Raw genomic sequence first — 24294 nt, 5'->3', positions numbered from 1 at the left:
AGACCGGAAGTATGTTTCTTTCAAAATTTTCAACTTTATTTTAAACAGTTTCGGTAATCTTTAATTAAATACGACGAAAAATGTTTTCTGCCTTTGTTCTGAGTGAGGTTGGATGTAGCAAATGAAAATCAAGGCCAGTGGGGTATGTGAAATTGCATATAACGCATTTGGAGACACGTATGTGCCTACTCCATTGTATAACTCACCGCTCTTTTGTTAACAAGGATAATCAGTTTGTATTGACAGTGACAGGCTTAATCACTCGTATACACACTAGTATTCGTATGGTCCTGGTTCGAATCTATTCTAGTAGACCAGCTATCCTGAGCGAGGTTTTTAATGTTTTTCTTCACCACAGGAACAGATCGGTAGTCCGGATATGTGCGATGCTCCGGATAAACTTGGCACAAATCAGGCGATAATCAGAATAGTTTAGATTCTCGTCTTCGGTGTTGGCGTGCCGTATATTCTTCTAGCACAACCAGAGACCAGGTATTCTGAATTATAAGATCCGGTCTGGCGAAGATTTAGCGTCACATTGATTATTTAATTACTACTACTACCATATCCTTTCCAAATCACCATTTATGATTAATTTAGCATTTCAGGTAACACAAATTAAGCAGCTGACAGGGTTTCGTTGATTACACCAAGAAACACGATGTTAACATGTTTGGACAAGCGAGACAAGTGTGCAAACTAGTGTAGGCATGAGGATGTGCAAACATAATGCTTGCCAGTGTGGTGAATTACAACCGGAAATTACCGGACTTCTCCAGACTAAATTTGTGTTGTTTATGTAACCATGAGACTGATGTCAGTGGACGGGTTGTTCAAGATGAGCTCGGTATTTCGCCGATCGTTCGCTGGTTTTGCGGGTAGGCCTTCATAACCCCATAAAATGTGTGGTTCTGTCGCAGAAGAGCTGCCCTCACACCCGTGCGTTGTGGGGGAGGGGTGTGTAATCAATAGCAGATGAGCAGGAATTGTATTTAAACATGCATGTTGCTTTTGAGACACACCTGCTCTTCGTTGAGATGACGCGGAAGTGGTCAACGCGTTTCCGCAATTACAGATGATTATTGGACCAAGAATACGTTATCAGAACGTGGGAGTCCGTCAGTGACGTGTATGGTGAAGCTTTCAGGGCGACTAAGTATAATGAATTCTTCTCGGGTATCCAGCCGTGTCAGGTGGTTGAAAAGCGAAGTGTACCCTGAGGACGAGGACCTTGGTGTTTTCGCCTTCCAACCACTTTACACGGCTTGTATTCCTAGAAAAACGCTGTATACCATCAGCGACAGCTTTACATTAGGAATGCAGCATTATCGAACATAGGTCGTAGTTTCGCGAACATTTTAGTAGGCTTGATGTGTTACGACTGATAAGATCCTGGTAGCTCAGTAACATTGTGGATTGGATGGCCGTTGTTCACATTTCTGTAATGACGTGGGGTTTACTCTCTTAAGGAAATGCTCCGTTTCTCCGGATGTAGTTCTGCTGGATCGTGGAGCAAACCACTGACCTCTGTATAGTAACGAGGTCTAGAGTGTATGTATCTTACCTCCATGCCACCGCGTTTATAGCGTGGTGCTTAAGTCCATTAATTATGTTCATTTATACATTAGACATGCCAGAAACTTAACTTATTTTTGCTTTCCACCCTCCCCTCCGGCTTTGTCTCGCACCGGAATAATTGTTTTTATTGCTTTCCATATTTTGGAGGAAATTCGGATTTTAGTATTGTGTTCGTTTGTCTGTCTTGGACTAATAACGTTTGAACCAACTGCGGATTTTTGTGAAATTTGGATTTGCGGCATGTCGTAGAAGGCTATAGTACTATAGATTTTATTATCCTAACGTAAGTCTCTCGGTGTAGCGTTCTAAGTATTGCATTAATAATAGATTAATAAATTAAACTTTCAAGTTTCTGTACGTTTAGTTTTACGCTGGCTATTACCAATGAACCAATGCAATTTGGTATGGAAATAGATAATATCACGAATTTTATATAGGCCTACAATGTTTGTTATAAGATAAGGTTACGAACATGGAGACGGTGCAGAAGTTTTAGGTTATTTTAAATTACGTTAATTGTGCACAGATGTGGATCTCTGCGTTGTACATGCCTAAATTTATAATTTCTGGTAACCTCACTAGTCTAGGCTGTAGGAAAAGAGGCATCAAGATCTCCCAGTAGCTTCTTATTCTATTAGGACTGAGAGCTTTGAAAATCTACAAATCTCTTCAGAATTGCATCCGATCGGGTATTAGCTCCTGAAAGTAATTAAAACACAATAATTGTGTCAGATGTGAGGTTCTCACGGCGATGAAGATGTCGATGTTGATCTTCTAGGTTGTAACGCATTGTGGGCTTGCAGGTAGATACGAGCTTTTGCAGTAACATACTTCAGCTCTAGAACCGAGACAGTATGTCTTCTGAAACGTTGATGTCTATCTACAAGTCTGTCGTTTCTAAATTGGCGTCAAAGCGGGGGTGGCGGTAAATTGGAACTATTTTTCTACGGAGAATATGTCCACCACGGCTCTGGTTGAAAGGGTTACCCGACAAGTGGCAGAAATAGTTGGGAATAAGTTGCTGCTTTGTACAGGAATTTGTTGTTTGTACCCACATTGGTTTTTTCGTCATTTTTCCCCGTCTTCACCAGTGCTACCCATTTCTGATGTAAGACACGATCATTGTAATCATACAGTACGCTCCTGTATCTGTGTACTACTTATCTACTGTGTTCCACCTGGCGATTGTATTCAGAAGACTCCGCTACCGTCAAGCAACAGTGGGTGGGAGGATAGATCTCTTAAATGTTGTGTCAGGTTTCTTGGAAAGTTATCCGTTGCTTAATGCAGCTTATTACGAGCAATGTTTCCACTTTCGTATCAGTGCCCCTCTCAGTAGCAGAATAATTTACTAAACTGCCTAGATTTGTAATGACACCTGAGTAGGTTTTATTTGTTACTGAACTGTTCTTACTGCTGAATAATCCAGGGTGCTGTTTTCCTAGTCGATTGGAACAAAATGGCATAGCGCTCTATCGGATTTTATCACAACGCTTTATGGTACATTTGTATATTGCCGTAGAAGTTTGGCGGCTAGCGGCGGTAGCATTTTGCAGGGGATTCCCTCTGAAATTGCGCGGGGAATTTTTGTTTCGTGGCTTTCGTGGGCGCAGTGCAAGGGTCGATGTATCGGGGTTTAATGTGTTCGTAAGTTAAAAACAAGCCACCGTGAGAATGGTTTACGCTAAGGCCGTGTTCGTGTTCGATCAGGCAGACGTCAGTACATATTCTTTAGATAAAGGGATAACTTCCAAACTTAAGAGACAGTGTGGTAATCGAAAAATGATTGGAGAGATTACATTAGGTCTGTAATTTTAACAGGTATATATAGTTCTTTCTCAGAAGATAAATTATGGCTATCTTTGAATAATTACCTATGCAAGTCACTGCTGTTTATCAGTGTAACACATGATAAAGTTTAACAGACCTTCACTTCTTGATAAGAGCACGTGTAGTACACATCGGTAGGCATATGTTTGGAGCAAGGTGTTTGCCGTGATCACTTGTAAAGCGAGTTTCTGTGTTGCACATGCAGATTGCTTGTAATGGACTAGTTGTGCCAGTTACAATGTTCCATACTACTTGGCCACCTGATGACGTAGTCTGTAAAGGAAATGCTTCCGGTTTCGCCATCGGCTGAAGCTGGTGTCTTGTCGAAGGCGTTAATGATTTATGCCCCCCCCTCCCGGAAAATTAACTGGGTCGCGCTGCAGTCAGTTTTACGTGGTTTAAACGTTAGGTAACTGTATAAATCTGGAAATTCTCTTAACTTGTTAGTGTTAGAGGAAAGTATTCATAAATAGGTTAATTGTTCAAACAGTTTTCATGTACACATTTAGTCTTATGAGGATATGCGTGATATCGATTTTATAAGAATCGAAATTTTCGGAAATATTTTTGTAAGGACGTCTTTTATAAAAATTTAACAACACCCATCCAGGCGTTTTGAAGTTGAAACTTGCGGACGGACAGGCAGACGGGCGCGATCTTCCGTATATTCGCTTAGTTTTACTAGTCATATAAAGAGAGGATAATAATGGCCCAAATGTGATTTTTCACAGGTGATTGAAGGTCTATTTTATTTCGAAGAATGGCAGGTTTTATTCTTTCGAAGTATTTTAGTATAAACGAAAAGAAACTGTTGTGTGTCCGTGCAATATGAATTTTAAATTTATACTGAAGCTGTAAGTTATGGCGCCACGTTGCTTTTGCGTATTTATTGTTAGCTATAATGGACGAATTTTGGTAAGTCTATAGGACCACTGCTTGGAATCAGTGTACGGAGCGAAGGCTATTTTTGGTCCGAATTGAACAAGGAAAATTCCGACTGTGTTGTATGTTGCCACTAAAAATGTTTCACGTTAATATTAAGTAAGCTTCAGTAAAGATTGGTGACATTTTTTTCATAAGACATTTTTTACGTAATGAGCCTCAATACGAATATAAATGTCGTTGATGCACTTTGCCAGCCTTGTTTTGATTTCATGAATTTGCAACTAACGACTGTGTTTGTTGGTAATGATGCCATGGAGCATCTGTCACTGTTTTCCTGGTTTGTTGGTGGCTTTCTCGACCACATGCTACGATCTACTAATAGCCTGCAAGTACCCGCAGTTCTTCTATCTGTGAGTCATATTTCCTCTTAGCTCTCCAGCGTTTCATTCGTGTTGTATAAACATTTTTGCTGCACTTTATAATGCATTCATTGGGTGTGATGTACCGGCATAGTTTAATGAAATTCACCGTGAAATCTGTATACTGCTCTTTTTGGCTTTACTCTCCGATTTGAGTCATAGCCAACTCTAATAAATTGTTGGTTTAGTTAGGCGGTGGGGTTAGGGCATGTATCCTCACATGAGCGCATCAACAATTATTCGTGCCCTATGCGGGATTATACGACGTACACTTTGATCGTAGTGTTCATCGTGCCCTTGCATTTATCCGAAAATACCAAACTTTGGAAATGGAGGTCACGCACGTGGGCTGTCAAATGCTAATGTGTCATCTGATTATTTCACGACTGAAGTGTGGATCATATCTTATAATGCTGTACACTCTTCATGGATGTGAACTGAAGTAAAGTGTCTGTTTTATGCTTTGACAGTCGCCGAGAGTAGGCCCTAATTTACATCACCAGACGAAGTTATGGAAGAACTTTAATAGCCTATGCACATCTCAATACAGATTAAGGTCGAAACTTTTAAACTTTGTAACCTGACTGCAGAACTTCCGTTGGTATTGTAGACCATATCTTTGCAAGTTGGCAAACAACCTAGAAAGTTTACGCTGTTGCCTTGTCTGTATTTTTGAACAAGCAGCGAATAATAAATACATGGTACAAACAAAGTATTAGTAATTCCGGTGTGTCTGTGACAAATAACAGCTAGATTATTGAACACGTGTTTGTTGATACGTTTATATGTATTTCGACATGAGAAATTGAATGCTTACACCTGATGCGACATATTTCTTACATTCTTATGAACATTTGTTTGGTTTTTATGTTTGAAATTGTGTTTTTTTCAGACTTACGATATTCTGACACCGTAGCTTCTAGCCACAATTACTCAAACCTGTCAGGACCAGACGACTTCCCGCTCCCGCCCACTTTTCTTTCATTTAAGCACAGAAAATGTGATCTTGCAGCTGCACAAACATTACTTGGTTGTCAGTGCGCTCTGAAGTCGAATTGACTTGACATCGTTTTTTCATATACCCGGATATAAATGCCCACAAACCTCAACTCCACGGAGCAGAGTTCTTGTTGAGAAGCTGATAGTCACATACCTGTTCATAAATTCCCCTTCTGTTATGGAGCTGAAAGGTCCGTTACCCTGTGCACAGGAGTCGGGCATTGGTCCGTGTCCTGAGTCGCATGCATCGAGTTCATTTCTTCACATCCCGTACATCCGTTCTGATATTATCCTATTATCTACGCCTGTTTATTTAAGTGGTATCAGTCGTTGAGAAATTATTTTCTTTAAATGCTTACAGAGGCCTGACATCCAGTGGCGTGAAATTCAAAATTATTTTTATGAAAATTGGTCATTTCTTTCAGCACGTTACAGACACATCACAGACATCGTTATACCATACTTTCGTTGTAAAGTAAGGAGTCTGTGCCGTATATCAAATTGTCGTACAAATGATGTTAAGCTAGTAAATAATAGCGTAGGCTGTCGTTCATGAGCGGCAAATGTGGTATCAAAACCTGCCCCTGCGGTGTTGGTTAGAAATGGGTTCGTCCCACTGCAATCTGTAACCGCATTCTGTTGTAGTTGCAACGATTGTTTACAATTCTGTAGTTGAGTTTTTAAAAAAAAATGTATTCGCAACATTAAAGGCTATACGTAACGACTATTTTACTAATTGCTTCGTGTTGTAAAACGCGGTCCTTGATCCTGAGGGAAGTGCATAGATTGTGTGGTATGTTTCATGCAAAGGTGCACCTGAAAATGCTTTCGTTGTATGAGCGAATGAAATGTGTGAGGAATTTGACTTTGTCTGATATAAATTGCAAACATTTAATATGCAAGGTTTTTAGAAGCAGCAGAAATTTACTAAACGGGCAGGGGAGAATATTTCGTAACACGAAACTCCTAACTGACACCTCCCTCTTAGTGTAACCAAAGAAGTTAGGATGAAATTGACAGTTATCTCGAGACGTGTAATACAAATTCGTGGATAATTTTGGTTGGCGAAACCTCGTGGTAGGCGGCAACTTCAATTTACAGAAGTAAGTTGGTAGGGTATACACTGGGTTGTGTCCACGGATGATTTTACGTTGGGTTGCAAAATGTTGGTTGATGTTAAGTACAATTAGTTATGGATTATGTTACTGCTACATCTATAAACGTCCTGTTTAATGCTACTTTTGTATGTCCATTTCTCTGTGCACGAGTGAACTTCATATAATAATTACAGTAATTAATGTTAATTAAAATTCGATCAAGGATAGTTAATGGATATGGTTAGTTTATTAAACTAATTATTCTGGTATAGAATAGACTGTGTAACTTGGACATTGTACAAGCTGTATTACCTTGTTTATGGAATTTTGCTGAAAATCAAGTGCTCGCTGCCTTTGCTGTGAAGATCTGATGGGGTAGTACTCTGCACCACAGAGTTACTGTAGACCGCTTTAACAAGGCGTGTGGAAGAATTTGTTAGGTGTTTAATCGAAATATCGTGTTTTACGCGCCTACGAGACCATTTCATATGTGATCGCGAATTTTAAAGGATCTCCCATGTATAATAGAATTAGTCTGGAGCGTAGAGTTCATGATGAGACTTTACAAGCAGTTAATGTACCATATAAGACATTCTTTTGTAGCTTTCCCGTAAAGAACTCCTATTAAGCCGATTGCGTAACAATGTGAAAATGTCGTAGATTTGTTTTTACTCATTCTGTTTTGCGAAGTAACAGTTTCCTGTAATCGTTGACGATGAGATGGACGTAGCATGAAGCATGCATAGTGGAGATTAGAAATGAGTACAACATTTTCGTTAGAAACCCCGAAAGTAAGAGACTCCATGGAAGACCAAGGCGTAGATGGAAGCATAATATTAAGTTTGTTCATGGGAAAATAGTGTTAGCGGGGATTGGATTCTTGTGGCTCAGGTTAGAGACCGTTGGCGGAGTTTTGTGAACACTGTAATGAATATCGTGGTTCAGTAAAAAGCTGAGAAATTCTTGACCATCTGGGCGGCGTTTTGCTGCTCACGAAGGACTTTGCTTCAGGGATTTAGTTAAAACATTTGCTGTGTGATTTGAATTACGGAGGTGCTGTGCACTGAGTAGATTGGGGACAAGGCTTGATGCCGAATCTCATCTTGGCTTTCTGCCCAATGGCTGGCAAAAGATAGCTTGGAGCACACCACTACACACAGTTGTGAAATGGAATAGCCGAGTTTCTCCCCACGAATAGTAAAGAGGACAGTTTTTTTCCATAACTCTAGTCTTAAATGAGTCATCAGCAGGTCATGGAATGTGACAAAACTCAAGAATTGCAGTGCAGCATGTTTTAATTGTACAAAAAGTACATTTTATATACATATTCTTCTGTACGGGAACCAGAGTGATTGTAAGGTATATTCTGATTCTTTCTCACATCCCACCACACCAGTATGAAGTATTTTTAAATATATTCTTCGCGATTCTGGGTGCCTCAGCAAACTTGTAGTTATAAAGTTTATGATCAGTGTAAAATGTGTGGGATCTGAGATTCTCACGCCTGTGAAGATGTCGATGTTGATCTTCTGGATTTCAACGCCGTGTGAGCTTTTGAAGACGGAGGCGGTATGTTCTTACGAAACGTTGGTATCTACCTCGTTACAATCAGGCCAAAATGGACAATACAGAAACTTCTATTGTTGACAGCTGGTACAGAGCACAAATATGACATAGCGTACAGATTGTGTTGTTGTAAATGTCTAATGTAGGTGATACCGTAATGAGATCTATATTTCTCGTTGAATTTCATGGGACATTTTTTCAGTAAAACGCTGCCGGGTCGTGACGCTAATCACTTACCCCCATCTAGTGCCGAGGTTAAGAATGAGTAGGGGCTATACAGCTCTCCTCTCAAGCGCCTACATGGCGTATAGTGGTACAGCTTTAATGATATAACGAGTATCTTCATACTTATTGTTCTTCACTTAATAATACAGTTAGGTTGGCTGCAATGAAGGTGGATAGTTCCGACGGCAAAAGGAAAATGTTGTTCTTCAAATAGAAAGACACCATTTATTTTGCTGGCATAAGTTGGAGGATATCGTTCGGTAAGCTGAGTTCTTCCCTGCGCTTAAGCAGCACGCCTTAAAGACACGCGTGTGGGGAGAGAACGTGAAGCTCCATGTATTTTTAACATGGGAGTAAGTGGTCAGCTGTATGCTTCGGCCCTTCAAACAATGAAAAAAGTCCCAGTACCTTTTCTGCTGGATGGACTGGTCTTGACGTGGCTGCGAAGAAAAAAATCTATGTCCCAGCTGACAATCAAACGCGGGTCTTCCAGCCCATAGCCGCTGAGTTAATTCGAAGCATGTTAAGAGATGTGAATCACATCAGTGTGATTTGCGGTATCGGCCACGTTCATATTCGAGTGGCTTCCAAGATGAAAATTTTGACTCCGTAACAGCATGTGTATTGATGCGGGAAATATCAATGGAATTCGACAAGTATGGTTGGTTCTTCGGACTTGCGTTTGTACGCCCATGTCTTACGATAGCTTCTCTCTCGCTTACCTCAGTCACTTGCTATAATTCATGTACACCTCGCCGTTCAAAACAGAAATGTGTAAAAATACCCGAGTTTTCGACTGTGGTATCCGAAATATCTCGTACTGCTTTGCGGAACCGTACTTTATGCCTGATTATTTTAACCCCTTGGTAGAATTTTCTGTTTCAAAATAAGACAGTCGTTGTTTTGTTTTTTTAAAACGTGGAGTGCCAGACATAATGTGTTGACCTTTTATGGCGTTCCGCTGAGATGATGTGAACGTCCGTTGTCTTGTTACCACGTGGGTTTGTTATTACCTTCTCATGTGGCTTGCATTTTCGTGGCATATTTCGTCTTCCTTCAGCGACTTGCAAATGCGTTGCTTCGTTCCGGAGAAGAACCGAGCTAACCATTTAATTCTGTGAATGCATAGCCATTCACTGGTTTTGCCGTTGTTTTAATGGCAGTAAAAACAAACAAACTAAAAAAACCATTTTTTTAAAGACTTAGTCTCTAGTCATACGTTTTCCAGCCGAAATTAAATAACGAAACTAATTATCTCCATGTGACAAACTGATTGTCGCTCAGCTTGTCAAATTTTTCGCAACTGATGGAACCCAGAGCGTCTTCTCAGCACTTATAAGAGCCGGCTGGACTGCGTCTTGAACTACGTATATGAATCCAGTCTACCATTCGCACCGATTTCTTTACTTACTAATGTCCTCCAACGTGCGACTTCATGTCCTATTGGTCACTCCCTTCACGTTTTTTGATCATTATTTTCTATGCATTGCTGATCTCAAATAGAGAAGTGCATCCAAATTACCTCCCATTTAGCATGTCTGTTGCTTTTCTCAAATTTAGCTTCCACATTTCCGATTTAAAGATGGCCAGCAATTTTGTACGTTGCACATAGAATGGAAAAATGTTTATCTGATAATTAATACCGATTTAAATTTATTTGTTAAGCCACTGTGACGAAATATAAAGGAAGAAAAAACACATTTGCAGTGTTTTATAATTAAAGTGTCGTGGTTTTATTACGTGGCCACTTTTTATTGTAGAAAGATGTAGACTGTAGTAACTTAACGTATTATGTAATAGGGATGAATTCCCTGAAGATTGCCATGAGTGGCCGAAACATATAAGGGGAAGATGTTTCGAGCTTTTATGTTTGGTTTTGTTAATATATCGAATTATTTAGTGGAAATAAGACGAATATAATAGTAAGAAACACGGAAATTCCTGGTATTTTCTGAGCAATCGTCAAGAACCCAGTGATTGTTCGACATATGGAACTAAGGTGTATCACCGTTTCCACAAAATTGTACTAATGCATATTAATCTCAGCCACTTTAATCCAGTTGACATCCTAACAGCAAACGATTTCATTGCGAAGAATAAACATACGTTCTTCTCGTGAACACACCATGTTCGCAGCAGCGCAGTTGGCGTGAGCAGCGGCCTAGTGAGTTGGGTGCCCTTGACCCCGAGTGTCACAGGTGAGGTTGGGGAGTGTTTCACTGGTTTCATTTTTGTGCTGTAGTCCGTGCTTGTTGTTGGGTTGTGTTTTAAATGGCACGTCCTGTACATGTCATTGTTCCTTGTGAGGAATCGGACAGGATAATGTGCTTCGTGTAAGCTAGTGGGCATGTCTTAGTCACGTTGTAATACCACTCACTTTTCTTGCGGCAGCGAAATTCCTTTCGTCCTTATACTGTTTGTCTGTACAGTTATGTGGTCTACTTTGAGATCTTCATTGTCCTGCTTGAATATATCACCTCGGATTACCATGAGGTACCACGATGGTTATGGGTCGTTATTTCTGAAGAACAAATTTCGTAATATTGTAGATCACACGGAGGGCACAAGGAAGGTTGCGCCACATGCCGATCTAGTACAGTGGTGGAGAATGCAGGAACTGCCGATTGGCTTCATGTCAAGTAGGTTGCGAAACAATGTCTCTCGGTTTAAAATGGCCGATGGAGTATTTCTTTCTTCAGACGTAACCTGTGAAGGGCACGTATGTTGACACACAATGATTTGAATCATACGTGAATTTTATTATTTCAGAAAATTAATTCGGTGCCTACGATAGTGTCGTCAACATTTTTGTTTGGTAGAAAGGTGAAGTTACCTAACCACGAATTTATGAGTATTTCTCCAGTAGTACGCCTGCAGTGAATTCGTTAGGTACTCTGTTCTAATCTTGGCAGCAGCTCAGCTTATCCAGACTGACACTTTTTTTTGCGTTTTCTTCCGGGCGAATATTATGTATATTACCTTCACATAGACTGCACACTTCCACCTCTTTATCGTCTCGTAACATTCGACGCTACATAATCTAGTAGTTGGAACATCGTCGTTAAATAGCATGCTAATAAGTAGCAATAAAAATTAAAATGTTCCTGTGGTTATGACAATGCCATCAAGGTGTATTAGAACGTATTTGCCTTCTACTTAGTTTGCATTATTTTAGCAAACAGAAACATATTTCGACTTGCATTGTCATCATCAGGATGTTGATTTAATGTTTGTAGCCTGAATAGTGTGTTAAATAGCCCGCAATATATTTTAACTATTACAATCTCTCGATTTTAGCGTTGGCTTCTTAATGATCAGTATTCTGTGCAATAAAATATTTTATATTGCCCAGTAATCAGTATATTGCTTATGAATCCATTTTTGGGAAGATTTAATATATTATTTACTGACATACGTGATACACATAAATTCAGCCTGAAGGTAACAGATGTAGGTACTTCGAAACATATTGCTGTTTGCTAAAATTGTGTAATAACAACAGAATTAATAGTTGTGTTTACGACAAATATAATATATAATACTTAAGATCGGAAGCACTGATGGAGTTCTCCAATACGAAGTCGTGTTTAAAATGACTGTGTTATGAACTATCGGCATTAGAGTACGGACGTCTATAAGAATTGTCCTCACTTAAAACATAAATGTAGGAAGTTGTTTAATGTGTTTGTGAGCTGCAGCGTATGTAATAAGTATGATTTGTATGGACCTTGGTTTGAAGTAAACACCGTATTTTAAGGACTTTTTAACTGTAATCAACTAAATCGAAGGCAAATAAGAACGTAAGATATTTTGTTGTGAACGGATTTCCGAAAGATAAGATAACCAATGCTTTGACTTAGCGTGTGGGGTAATTCTTAGCACCACACTGTGAAAGCATGCAGAAGGTACTACGCATTCTTACTTTGCTTCGAGAGTAAACATAGCTGTCAACTTCCTGCACAATTTTAGTTGGTAAGCTTGGAGGGAAAGTTCATTTTAAAGTTGATCTTATGCAAGTAATTTGTGGATTGGATTTATCCGGCTCAGGATGGCCACCAGTGTTGGTCTGTTGTAAACCCTGTAATCAACATTAATAGGTAATTTACATTAGCGTCTGCCCAATACAGAATAGTGATGGCTCCTGGAGAATTAGGATGAACCATGAACTAGATTGTATCATTTAGGGAGCAGATATTGTGAGGCTGATCAAAAGCAAAAGGTTAGCCTGACTTGGCCATGTTGCAAGAATGGAAGGAAACAGGATAACTAGAAGAGTGATGGAATGGAGACCACGGAAACGATGGATAGACGACGTGGAGGAGGATGTGAGGACGATGGGAGTAAGGGGATGGAGAACAAGCTAAGACCCACACAGGGTTATAACGCTATAAGAAGAAGAAGAAGACATTAGCGTCTGTACATCCTCGGTACCTGAGAAATTTCACGATGAGGGCAGCTCCGTGTTGAACACGCGTATTCTTTGCTGGCACACAGAATGGAATTGGCTGGCGTGTAGATTTTGTGCCCGTTAGCACACTGCAGAAAATGTGGCATTCACTTGTCTTGCAGTGTGAGAAATAGAATGTGCGTTGATAAGGTATGTAGATATGAGTGTTTAAGTGACAGCAAAATCCCTGACGTAGTACGTTAGTCTCCTAGTACAGATCGGGTTTGTTTGGGTTCGTCGTGGTTTTGTGAGCTTTCTTGTTTTACGACTTGACTATACGGAGCCATATAAAAAGTTTGTGTTTAACGGTCTATACGGAGTACTTCTTGAGTAAAAGTAAGGAAATAGTTGTGAACTACTGTATATGCAATCCGAGATTTAATCTAAAACACAAGCGAGAAAAATGCGACCTAGAACGAAGTAACCTTGGTACTCAAACCCTGAAATTCATTACCACTAAGCAAACGTTTCCGTATATATCGTAAACCATACCTGTTTGTGTTTTTTCTACTATTTGAGCAATGCGTACAACCTATAATAATTTTATTGATGTAAACTATACGAGCGTTACAAAAACAAGTCTTTGGTCATAAACATAATGTCTGTAACCTACGTAATTTGAAAGCGAGCCGGGCAGGTCAGTCAGTGTAGTTACTGACTACGGGCTGGACGATCGAGGTCCATCCCCGACAGGGGCAGAGGATTTCCTTCTAGCCTCTGCGCCGAGACAGGCTCTGGGGTCCACCCAGCCTATGTCCAATGGGTGGGGGTGGGGTGGGGGGCTAAAACTTTTCTCCTCCTGAGCACCTACATGGCGCATAGCAGGATAACTTTTTTTTTAAACTTTTTTGTGTACTTTGAAATTCACCTGAAAAGGCCAAAAAGTTGCTGTGAGTATTGGAAAGGGAAGTCCAGTAAAAGTAGTCATGCCCTTGACCTGTTATTGTAGGGCAAATAAACCACGGCTGAGGTACATGTATCACAATATAATCAGGGATATTTTCTGAAGGGTACCCCAAAGATAATATTATAGAGGTTCTTGCAGGAATAAGATTTAACTGTGTGTTCTTGGGCCCATTAGAGAGAAGTTCTGTAATGACAATGATTTTTTTAATATCTGAATAGACGTAAACTGTTTAAAAATAATTTGGAGTTACTCATTGGCTCAATAGAAGGAAACAACTTGATGTAGGTCATAGGTAAGACGTAAAAGAAACCCAGAAACGTTGTGTAGCCTGCTTACATTACGCAACCTCTGTTCGCGAAGTCCAGGCAAGTGCCTGGAACTTTCATATTCAACTTTTCTTTATTTTCAGGATGTTATATTTTGGCGAGAGGTTAAACTTCAACTAAGGACCGAAGTGATTAATAAGCAATGTGCTTAATAGTCGAGCCTGATCATACCTAAAGTTGGGTAATATGCTAGTGCTGACTAGTTTATCGATTTCCATAACAGTTCTATCGGAAATTGTCAGTCTTATAACCGCATTTTGGGCTTATATAATGGTTATGTGAAATTTCTCAGGCTCACCTTTATTAAAATTCTGTAGTTTTGTGTAGTATATTGCAATATTACATTGTTATCCCTGGCAAACCATTTGATAGTTACCAGATTTTCATTTACATAATGCATACTGATCACAAATTCATGAACGAAAAAAAAGAGATAATTGTTAGTGCGTTATGAGGATGCAATTTCTTTGAGAACATTTCGTACGGGTTTATGGGACTTTCCATTGTCATTGACGATGTCATTAGGCATCGTGCTGCAAACGTTCTCCGTCTGTTCAGCAGTTTCCGTCTGTTACTGGTGTTTCAAACACCATTTCCGGTTTGATAACCTTCTTTTGCTTACGACTAACTCGTTCAGTAAACAGTACCAAAGTGGGAAATAGATAATAGCATGACATGGTTAGCTGTGCTGCCATCTATATAACCTATTGAAATAATCGTCGTAACACCGGCTTCAGACACTGTTGCCGCTTTGTTAGAGTGATACTGTTGCTAAATTTTGTTAGAAGTGGCATAAAGATTTATTGATGGCAGTGCAACATGGTGGGCTGTCCCACCATTTACAGCATTGTTGCGTAATCATGACGACAGCGGCGTCGGACAATTAGCACTTTATTAAAGAGTAGGTCTACAGAACAATGAGCAAAGCCATACGTGTGTTAGAAATGATAGTATGATCAATTCATGGAATCTTTTGTGCACGTGAGAACAAATGACACTTTGATTATACATTGATGTGAAACTTTTCCATGTTTTGAGGCTGTTTTTTGTTGTTGGTCTAGCGGTTAGAACGCTGGCCTTGTAATCCTGGGGTCTCGGGTTCGATTCCCGGCGGTGCCCGAATTTATAACTTGTGTTGGGCAAGGCCGTGGTCTAGGCAACACGGAGTTTTCCTCCGTGGCATCCCAACAATTACTCCATTCACACACAGAAGAAGGCAATGGCAAACCACTTCTGGATCATCTGCCAAGAACGTATATGAACAGGTCCCAGTCCGAGAAAAGGATGGAAGGATCCTGTTCATATGGACCTGTCGTCAGACAGAACACCAAATAAAATAATAAAATTTTCATAAAGTCACAACGAACTTTGATACAAGTTTTCAGAACCTACCTACAGTTTGATATAACACTAATGGAACATCACACTCATAGGCCTAAGGACGTATCATTGGTTGAAAGTTTATAGTACTTTAAGCAAAAAGGAAAAATAATATTTATATGAAAGAATTTAAACCTAATTCTTCATCTACGTTTATGTGAAATGATTTGCTATAGGTAGGAGTTTGTAGGGGAATCCCTCCGTAGTCTCATGTCGATTGGAATCGCTTTTACTTGTTTATATTTTATAACCCCTGTAATAGCTAGCTGGTAGCGATTTCTGTTCCAGAGCTACATAGTTCGAATTTTCTCCGTTCCTCCACGCGTTTGTTTGAATATTATTTTAAAACATGCCATGGTAATTTACTTCCTAATCATTCGCTATTCACCACTGTCCTATTCCTATCTTTCTTCTTATTCCCACAGACGTCTCGGTGCGGAGGTTAGCACTCCTTCGTATTAGGAGGTTTCCAGCAAATGTTAGGAAAGTACCTTAAATGTGTTACAACTGCTTCCTTCTATATCTATTACTCATCCTCACATTCGACTACTTAGTTTATGCAAATGGAAAATCAGAGTTAAATAAGCCGGAAAAAACTGGCGTTGCCTCGCATTACCTTAACTCAAGGCTGTAAGTAGTGCGGTTTTCATGTTACGTTGTCACCCGTCGTGTTATATTAAAAATAAGACACAAATACGCCTGACAAGAAAGAAATACTTTTGTCGACGTCTTGTAAATGTTTCGGACAAATCTTTGTGCTCAAGGGAAACTGTCAAGTGGCTGGATGAGTGCAATCAAGAGTGGAAAGGTCTCCTTCATTGGAGTACACATTTCTAAATTAGTTCTTCTCTAATTTGCATTCCTTTTTGTCCTTGATTTTCATTTATTGCAGGCACAAATTAATTTCCTCACTTCTTTCATCCTGTCCACTGTGTGTTGTACTCTTAGGTTGAAATGCGTTCTAAAATTTGTAATGTAGAGCAACATGCAAAGGCTAATGTTGACTAAAGCTAATCAAGAAAAGATACATTATCTTTCCTTTGTGTTTCATTAAACATTTCAGACTCAAGACTTCTGGTAGAGATTAAATAGAAATATTATAATTCCATTTTTTCGTGTTCTTCGCATTGTAGTGTACTCCTGTGGCTGATATGAGTGCAGAACCTCACGAACGTAGAGCGAACAGCTTATCTATTGAGGAAATCTATTATTAATCTGTGTACTGTTCGTAAATATACACCAAAAATGTCGCAGATTTGGAACGTATGTAGTTAAAGGCACTTTATTTCGTCATGTGTACATTTATTTGTGCATTGAGTCCTTGTTGGTCTGTGATAATACGCAGAGATGATAATTAACGTAGAAGTAGAAAATTTCACACTTTCACGATGGTTCAGTGCTAATTTGAATCCTGTTTCTGGATTGAGGCGCCGTGTAGATGTAGGCTGCATTGCCAGCGTTTCAGAGATCCTTACTGTCTCCATCTTCCAAGGCGATGCTGGTATTCGTTGATAGCTTCCGATATGCTAGTACAGGACCACAGGTTGGTGGAACTATTTTGTTGCAAGGATTGTAACTGAGGAATTATTATAACTTCACGTCTCAAGACTTAATTGTACCATGTTACGGAGTTTTATACCAGTGCATTGGTTGTTTTGAAACATACTTTTTTTAATCCGTCTGAACTCAACAGCAGTAGCTTTTATTAGTGGCCTGCTTGTTTTCAGATACGTTTTGAAAATCTGTGATAGCAAATTGCGAGTGTTTCATATATGTGGTTATGAAAATTTGTAGTAATTTGCTTAGTTGTGTAATTACCTAGATTTATTCAAATTCTTCTGTCTTCGCAGTTATATTCATCGCTTAAGATGTAAAGTGCCCTATTATTACTTATTTAATATATGTGTAGAAGATTTAACTGACATACATTTCGTTAGAAGCATTAAGTTCGGGTTTTGTTGAAGAGCTATGGTGTAATAAATTATTTAATTATTTCAGACAGTCTAAGAAAAACCCAGGCAAATTCAATTTATAAAAACTTTGCAGGTATTTTGTACAAATGGAAGATTTTGATGAACACAAGTATCAGTTGTTCTTAGACGTTGTTTTCATTCCCGTAAGCTGGTACCAAAGACAGATTTCTGGCGTTGTCAGCAGCACAGTGGCTCGAATGCCCGCGAAGTATTGTGTGACGTCAGTTTAGAACTTGGTTATCATGTCATTAGCGCCGGCTCGTGACGTAGCATGCCCCAGACAAAGTCGGGTGAGCGGTATCTGTCCAGCATGTTTGTTTATCCGTTGCTTTCAAAGGAATATTTTCAACTGACCATAAGGTGTTATAACTGTTTTACTTTTTATGCTGGTGCTATCCCTGTACAAGCCATTAACACAGTTAAATGCTCGTAACATTACTTTTTGCAATTGATTTGAACATATTCTAGGATCGAGGAAAGTCTATTTGCAGTTGACAGCTGTGGCTGAACTATAATGAAAATATTTGGAATATAGACGCAGTTTTACAGATATATTCCCTGCCCCGCAACGTTTAATCTAAACAAGTGGTTTCTAATCTCTTCTAATTCATGTATAAAACGTAACTGAGTTTTGCAAGGACTGGTACACTTGCTGTCTCAGATTGCAAGAACAAATAGGCCTAATAATCCACAAATATTATTAGTATTAACACATATGCTCATGTGCATTAGAAAAACCAGTGCCTTGTGTGGTATTAAAATTTAACAGACTTAAGGAACATTATCAAAATTGAACATTGCCAATTGAAACTTGTGCACTATTATATACGAAATTATTCTTTGGAATTCACATGTATTGCTTATCCACCACCTACTTTCAATACACAGTAACTGTAAATTCTGTCCGCAGTGTATTTATATGTTTCCTGTGATTATCAGAATAAACAGCGATTATATTGCTAAACAGCATGTACCAGCTAATAAATTTACCGGAGACATGCTGTGTTTTCTTTGAGGTAGGAAGTGAATATGCAAAAAAATGTAGATGACTTTCGAGCTTGGAAGTGTGAAACGGCTAATGCATAAGTATCCTCTATTCCTTAATACTAACACCGGCCCTGAATAATTTTACTGATTAAAGCTGTCGCCGAAAATGCGTGTTTCTGATCGTCTTTTGCGTTATATTTAAGTCGTTTGGACATTGGACTTACCACTCAGGACATTATAGAGAATCTAGTCTTGAAAACGAGTCTTAAGTAATCCACGAATTGGTCAACCTACAAGTTCGGTATTCATACTTATGAGGTGGGAAGAATACTCTGTCTGTTGAGTGATGGTCGTTGAATTGTGTTTCGATTGCTTGAAATCTTCGACCTTTTAATAAACCTTTTGCGTTGAATATTGGAACAGAACAGACTAGTGCTCGGCATTGAAGTTAATGCTGATAACATTCAAGTGGGAAAGACGTAGAAAGATAAAATTATTAATCTATAATTTCCTCTGGTAAAGACACTTCATTGAAAAGATGGTAGAGACTTTCAAGTTCTTTGTCAAGCTTGTTTGGTAAGGAGGATGAGAAAGAATCGACTCCTCAGATAAGTCTGTGGTGTGATTGAGAGGCCAGCGAGGGCAGTATGTGAAGCGTTTAATCATATGTTTTGTGATATTTGTTGCAGCGTGGAGCGCGACCGACTCAGGGAGCGGGAACGCCAGGCTCGCGCGCAGATGTCATCTCAGTCAGAGCGCGAAGCCGAGAATCTGGGGGCTCCATTCTTCAGGCCGCCTGTCAGAGTAAGTTACCTGCCTCGTATTTTTTCAGCTCAAGTGGACATATTAAATGCTACAAACGGAATATGTAGAGATGATCCGAGCCTTTTTGCAAATTAATTTTTAAGGTAACTGATAAGGCCCGCTAGTTCAGTCAGAAAAGTAACTGGTTACCGGCTTGAGAGCTACGGTTCGAATCCCAGCGTGAGAAGAGTGTTTCTGTACTCCACAGTGTTCAGAGAGGAGTACACAGAGTTATCGTGGTGACTGGCCACGGGATAGACGAATGGGGTTGGATCCCCGTCTAGAGCCCTCGCAGGGTCGCCATATGTGATGATTATCGTAAAGACATATTTTGCGTACAAATGTTTGTTTGCCCTTAAAAGTTGAATGTATGTTAGAAGTATACAAAAGTGGATCTTATGGAAATAGGTTGTGGAGATGAAAAGTAGGCAGAACAGGCTGACGGCATAGTTCAGTGGAGCGTTCTCTTAGTGAAGGTTCTACAACTTGCTATTTATACAGGGGTTGTCAACTGGCAGGGAAGGAATGACTAAACAGTTTTTAAGGTCTTCACGTTGATCATTGTGGGCTGTAATTCAGTTTACTCGACAAGTCCACCAAGGGGCCCGTTAAGTACAACGCTTCTTCAAATTTCGTTCGCCCAGAGAAGAGTGGAAGTGTAGAAAGTTGCACACGCTCAGGTAGGCTACTGCGCGAAACATGCCTATCTTTGTTGTAAATGCGGTGATTCTTTTCAGGTATAGGTAGGACCAGCTATTGCCTCCCTCCCCCTTCTGTGTGCCATTTGTGGTCAATAGGGATGTAGTGGAACAGGTGTCCAGGCGCCTTTCATTTCTGTCACCCCACCGATTCACTAAGTAGGATTCGCTGTTCGTCAGCAGCTCGTCCACTGGCTACTCCAGACATCAATCTAAGAACAGGTCTTGACGTCAGTAGTGTGTTGCATGTCTTTTTTTTCCCTTTCTGTCTCTGCGTGTCGTTTCTTTCTATTTTAAATCTTTTTTAGGTTTCTCCCCCCCCCCATGTTTCTCCTTATTTCCTTTCCTATTTTTCTTCCCACTTCTTTAATTTAATTCTTATATTGCTTCTTACCTTTATCTCTTTCCTTTATTTTCTGTTTAGGAGCGTTCACATTGCTGTAGAGCAGCCATTGAAATCTCTCAGTTCCGTCAGTCCGTCTATCCTCCCCATACACGATACAACTCAAGAACACATAAACCGATTTTGATGAAATTTGATATCCGAAAATTTTGCGAGGAAATTGTCGACTCATTTCAGTTTCCATTTAAATCGGACGCTTTTATCTGCGGTACCACTTTGCATAAGAGCACAAATACGTTCTCAGCTTACGTATCTCAGTGTGCTTGTGGCGACTTTTACCGTGTAGGTTGGGGAGGGAGTACTCTGTGCTGACGTCGTTACCCGCCAGACACCCAGCTTGCGCAGAAGTCATTGCCTTCAGACATGTACGACGTCACTGGCTCCATTAGTGAGGGTTAAGGGTCAAATTCTGGAGATCGCGTTAGAATTGTTTTGTAATGCGTACGATTTCAAACTTATTTATTTTTATCGCGCTCATTTTGATTTAGATTTTTCTCGTCTCATTCCTGTTTGCTTTCTTTCTTTATTTCTTTTATCTTATCAGATTTACGGTTTATATCTGTAATCAGCGGTTTCTTTGTCAGTAGCGCAAATGCAAAGTGATTAGCGCAACGCTGGAATACAACTTGCTGAACATAAATTCAGCGTATATCCTTCTTACACACTTTTATGAAACACGAAGGTTCACCATCGTTTCTACAAAAGTCAGCAATTGCACCATATCCTGAGCCATTTAAATCGACTTATAACTTCGCCCTTTATTCTGTACGATCCATTTTAATATTATTCTTGTATGTCTCGAAATTGACCTGTTTTGTTTTGGTTTACCAGCTGTAATATTGTGAGCATTTCTAGTTCCTGTATTTATGGTCCTGCAACCAAATAACCTCACTTATTCATTGTTTTAAGAATTAGCTGGTTGCATTTCTTGGAAGTCGTCGTTAATTAGAAATTAATTTTTCTTGGATTTGTAGGCAATAATTACGGCTACGAGGACCTTAGGTAATACGTACAACACATGTGATAGAAAATAATGTTAAATAAATTGTGAATGCATTAATTGTGTCGAACAGTAATTAATTTTAAATGAAGATAGGCCTGATTAAGGTATTATGAATTAAAGCTCAGAAAAACTGCAGTGCACGCAACGTAACTACAGGACATAGATGGTGACTGGATATGCCAGGGGCGAGAGAGATTGTGGCTTGGCGTGTTTCCGTTGTAGCGAAAACTCATTACGCATATCGAACAAGAAGTCATATTTGTTTCACAAATGCCTCCTTGCGGGAAATTATTAACTGAACGCTCGTTAAACAAACTGTTGTATGTATGGATACGGCGTTTATGAAACGCTCTAGACAAGGTAAAAGATAATTTGAGGGAGTGTTTTCATTGATGCTGCTTTGACGGAATGTCTACGTATTTTTTATAATATTTCATTGTGTACGTTAGGTAAGCAACTGATTTGCATGGACATCGTCAGCCTATTGTACGTGAAGAGGGATTGGAATTTTCAAAGTTGGGAGTCCCATACAATTAAGTTTATTGAATTGAATTACCACTATGTGATACGTTTATCTTTACACAGAACTTGCCGCTGTACTAATTGGATGCTGTTTTGAACTTCCCGCCCTTTATTCTTCCTCCCTCTTTCCCTCCGATCCTCTTATGTTGTAGCCAACAAGAAAGATTTCTGACTTGGTTTGATCGGTCTATAGTAGGCCCTTATCTCCTTTACATTTATCGCAGGTGACGCGGCCTGTCAGACAATAGCAACACAAGAACGTTTTGTGTGAAGAATGTTTTGTTGAGGCTTCGTTAACTGTATGAAACAGATCAAGCAGACGTGGGAGGGACGTTCTAGATGTTCGATTCCAAACGTAGTTTCCTGCTGTCGTGGTTTTCCTCAGGTGACAGACGTCATCTAGTTGATTTTGAAATGATCGCGATAGGCTTCCAGTTGCATCAGCAGTTGACGGTATCACCTTTGTCTTCACGTTCCTCATGTGATATCGGTAGGTCTTTGTTTTGTTTTCATAACTTTCCTAGTTCTTTCTTTACATGTTATTAGTTGGTTTACTGTTTGGTATAGTCCTTGTTGTATGTTAAGGTTACTGCAGAACATACATCAAAGCAGCTGAAACTGAAGTCTAATTGCATCAACAAACAAACAAACAAACAAACAAAAGTGGCAAGCAGGCAGCCGCTATCGCCAGTTGAACACTTGCACGTCTTATCTACAAAAGCTGAGTCCGTCCTCTGTTCTCCTTTCCTTTCGTTTCCTTGAAGGACAGAGGTTATTCCAAGGGAAGGCAAATGCATTCAGTACCACGAAACCGCTATACTCTGTAAACGATTACGAAGAGCCGAATGTAGTTTTAGAAATTAAATCTACAGCCTCAAAGGAAGCCAGAGAGTAACAACAGAATAGTCTCTTCGTGACAATCTGGAATACACTTCATTTTCACAAATTATTTCATTACGGAACGCATTAATCATTGATGGGAAATATGTTTCAGAAATGTTGCTAAACAGCAGTCTAATAATATTCTATCCATTTTATCGTGTTTTGTGTAATGTCCTGTCGCCATGCCATGAATTATCGTCATTAATTTCATTCCGTATGCAAAGCAAACGAACTTCACGATGCCGATCGCAAATGCTTTGTAATTCAGATCTGTGTTGTTAAATTTCACTGAACCTCATTGTAAATCTGAAACATAAAGAAATGACGCGCTTAACGTGCGGATCTGTAGGTGAAACAAGAAATGTGTACACAGCTGTGGAAAGGACTCCGCTTTTGAAGGCGAATACTTGAATGACGAAGGGGGGCGTGAAAAAAAAGTTAGTGGTGAAGTAGATTGCTTTCAAGTGCCGATAGCTCGTAATAAGTTGAAAAGGCGTGCAGACTCTGGTGCTGGGAGTTGATTCCTCGCGTTTTGTTACTGGAATGTTAGTGTAGTTAATTGTATGTTCGCATCGGGTCAACTGATATAATGTGGGGGATGCGAATTTGTGTTGTGCGAATTGGGGCTTGCATAGAAAAGGGTATCGAAAGAGGAGGTTTTCGTAAACTGAACTCATCAAACTCGAGTGTGAACCATGGCAGTTGTGGAACTTTCGGTGTCTATAGCAGGCGGGGGGTTTCCTCAATGTCTGAGTGACCCCTTACTTCCCCATGCGGAGTTATGTTCAGTATCTGAGGCCTTGTAAGATGCTTTTGTTTCGCTTGAGGTCGAGACCATTGTATCCTGTAGTCCATACCTCATACTTTTTTTTTCCTTTTGTGTCTCGTCCAAATTTCATTGCTGCATTGAAGAAACAGAATACCCAATGGCTTGTATAATCTTGATCTATAGGTCTAAGCATCTGTCATCTACGTTAGGTTGCTGACCAATAGTACAGCTACAATGGAAAGCAGAATATTAATAACTTCTCAGCTTGTATTTGGCAACGTCATTAAAAAGGTAGATACTCAGAACAGCAGGTTATAGAACAGGACCATTGCATCGAACCGTGAGCGGTCGATTGGTGCAAGTGCATACACGTGTCTGTTCCTTCATGACCCATTTATTTAGTGCAGCTGTAAATGCATTCGCTACAGCATGTAATGAAGGCACTGGATTTTATTAATGAAGTAACAACATTGCTGTAGTGTTTATGAGTTGGGACAAATTCACTACGGATCGAACGCCCGGAGTTCGATTCTCGACTGACTTCTCTCTTCATTACCACCTCTAGAACGTATCGGGTCGGGGGTCGTTGGTGTC

The 24294-nt window shown here is 39.8% G+C and overlaps 1 protein-coding gene across 6 annotated transcripts in view; it reads left to right on the top strand.

The window, feature by feature from the left end:
- lilli (AF4/FMR2 family member lilliputian) overlaps positions 1-24294 on the top strand; it is a 179281-nt gene that overhangs the window by 81048 nt on the left and 73939 nt on the right. For all 6 annotated transcript variants that reach the window (XM_022063304.2, XM_022063303.2, XM_087353948.1 and 3 more), the window contains one exon: positions 19309-19423. In XM_022063304.2, coding sequence (XP_021918996.1) covers positions 19309-19423 — 115 coding nt within the window. The remainder of the gene's footprint in view (positions 1-19308; positions 19424-24294) is intronic.

Source organism: Zootermopsis nevadensis, unplaced genomic scaffold, assembly GCF_977971745.1.
Source record: "Zootermopsis nevadensis isolate Lab colony 2312 unplaced genomic scaffold, Znev_1.0 Znev_ptg000022l, whole genome shotgun sequence".
Taxonomy (NCBI): domain Eukaryota; kingdom Metazoa; phylum Arthropoda; class Insecta; order Blattodea; family Termopsidae; genus Zootermopsis; species Zootermopsis nevadensis.
The sequence above is the reverse complement of the archived record's forward strand: the minus strand, read 5'-3'. Positions and strand labels throughout refer to the sequence as shown.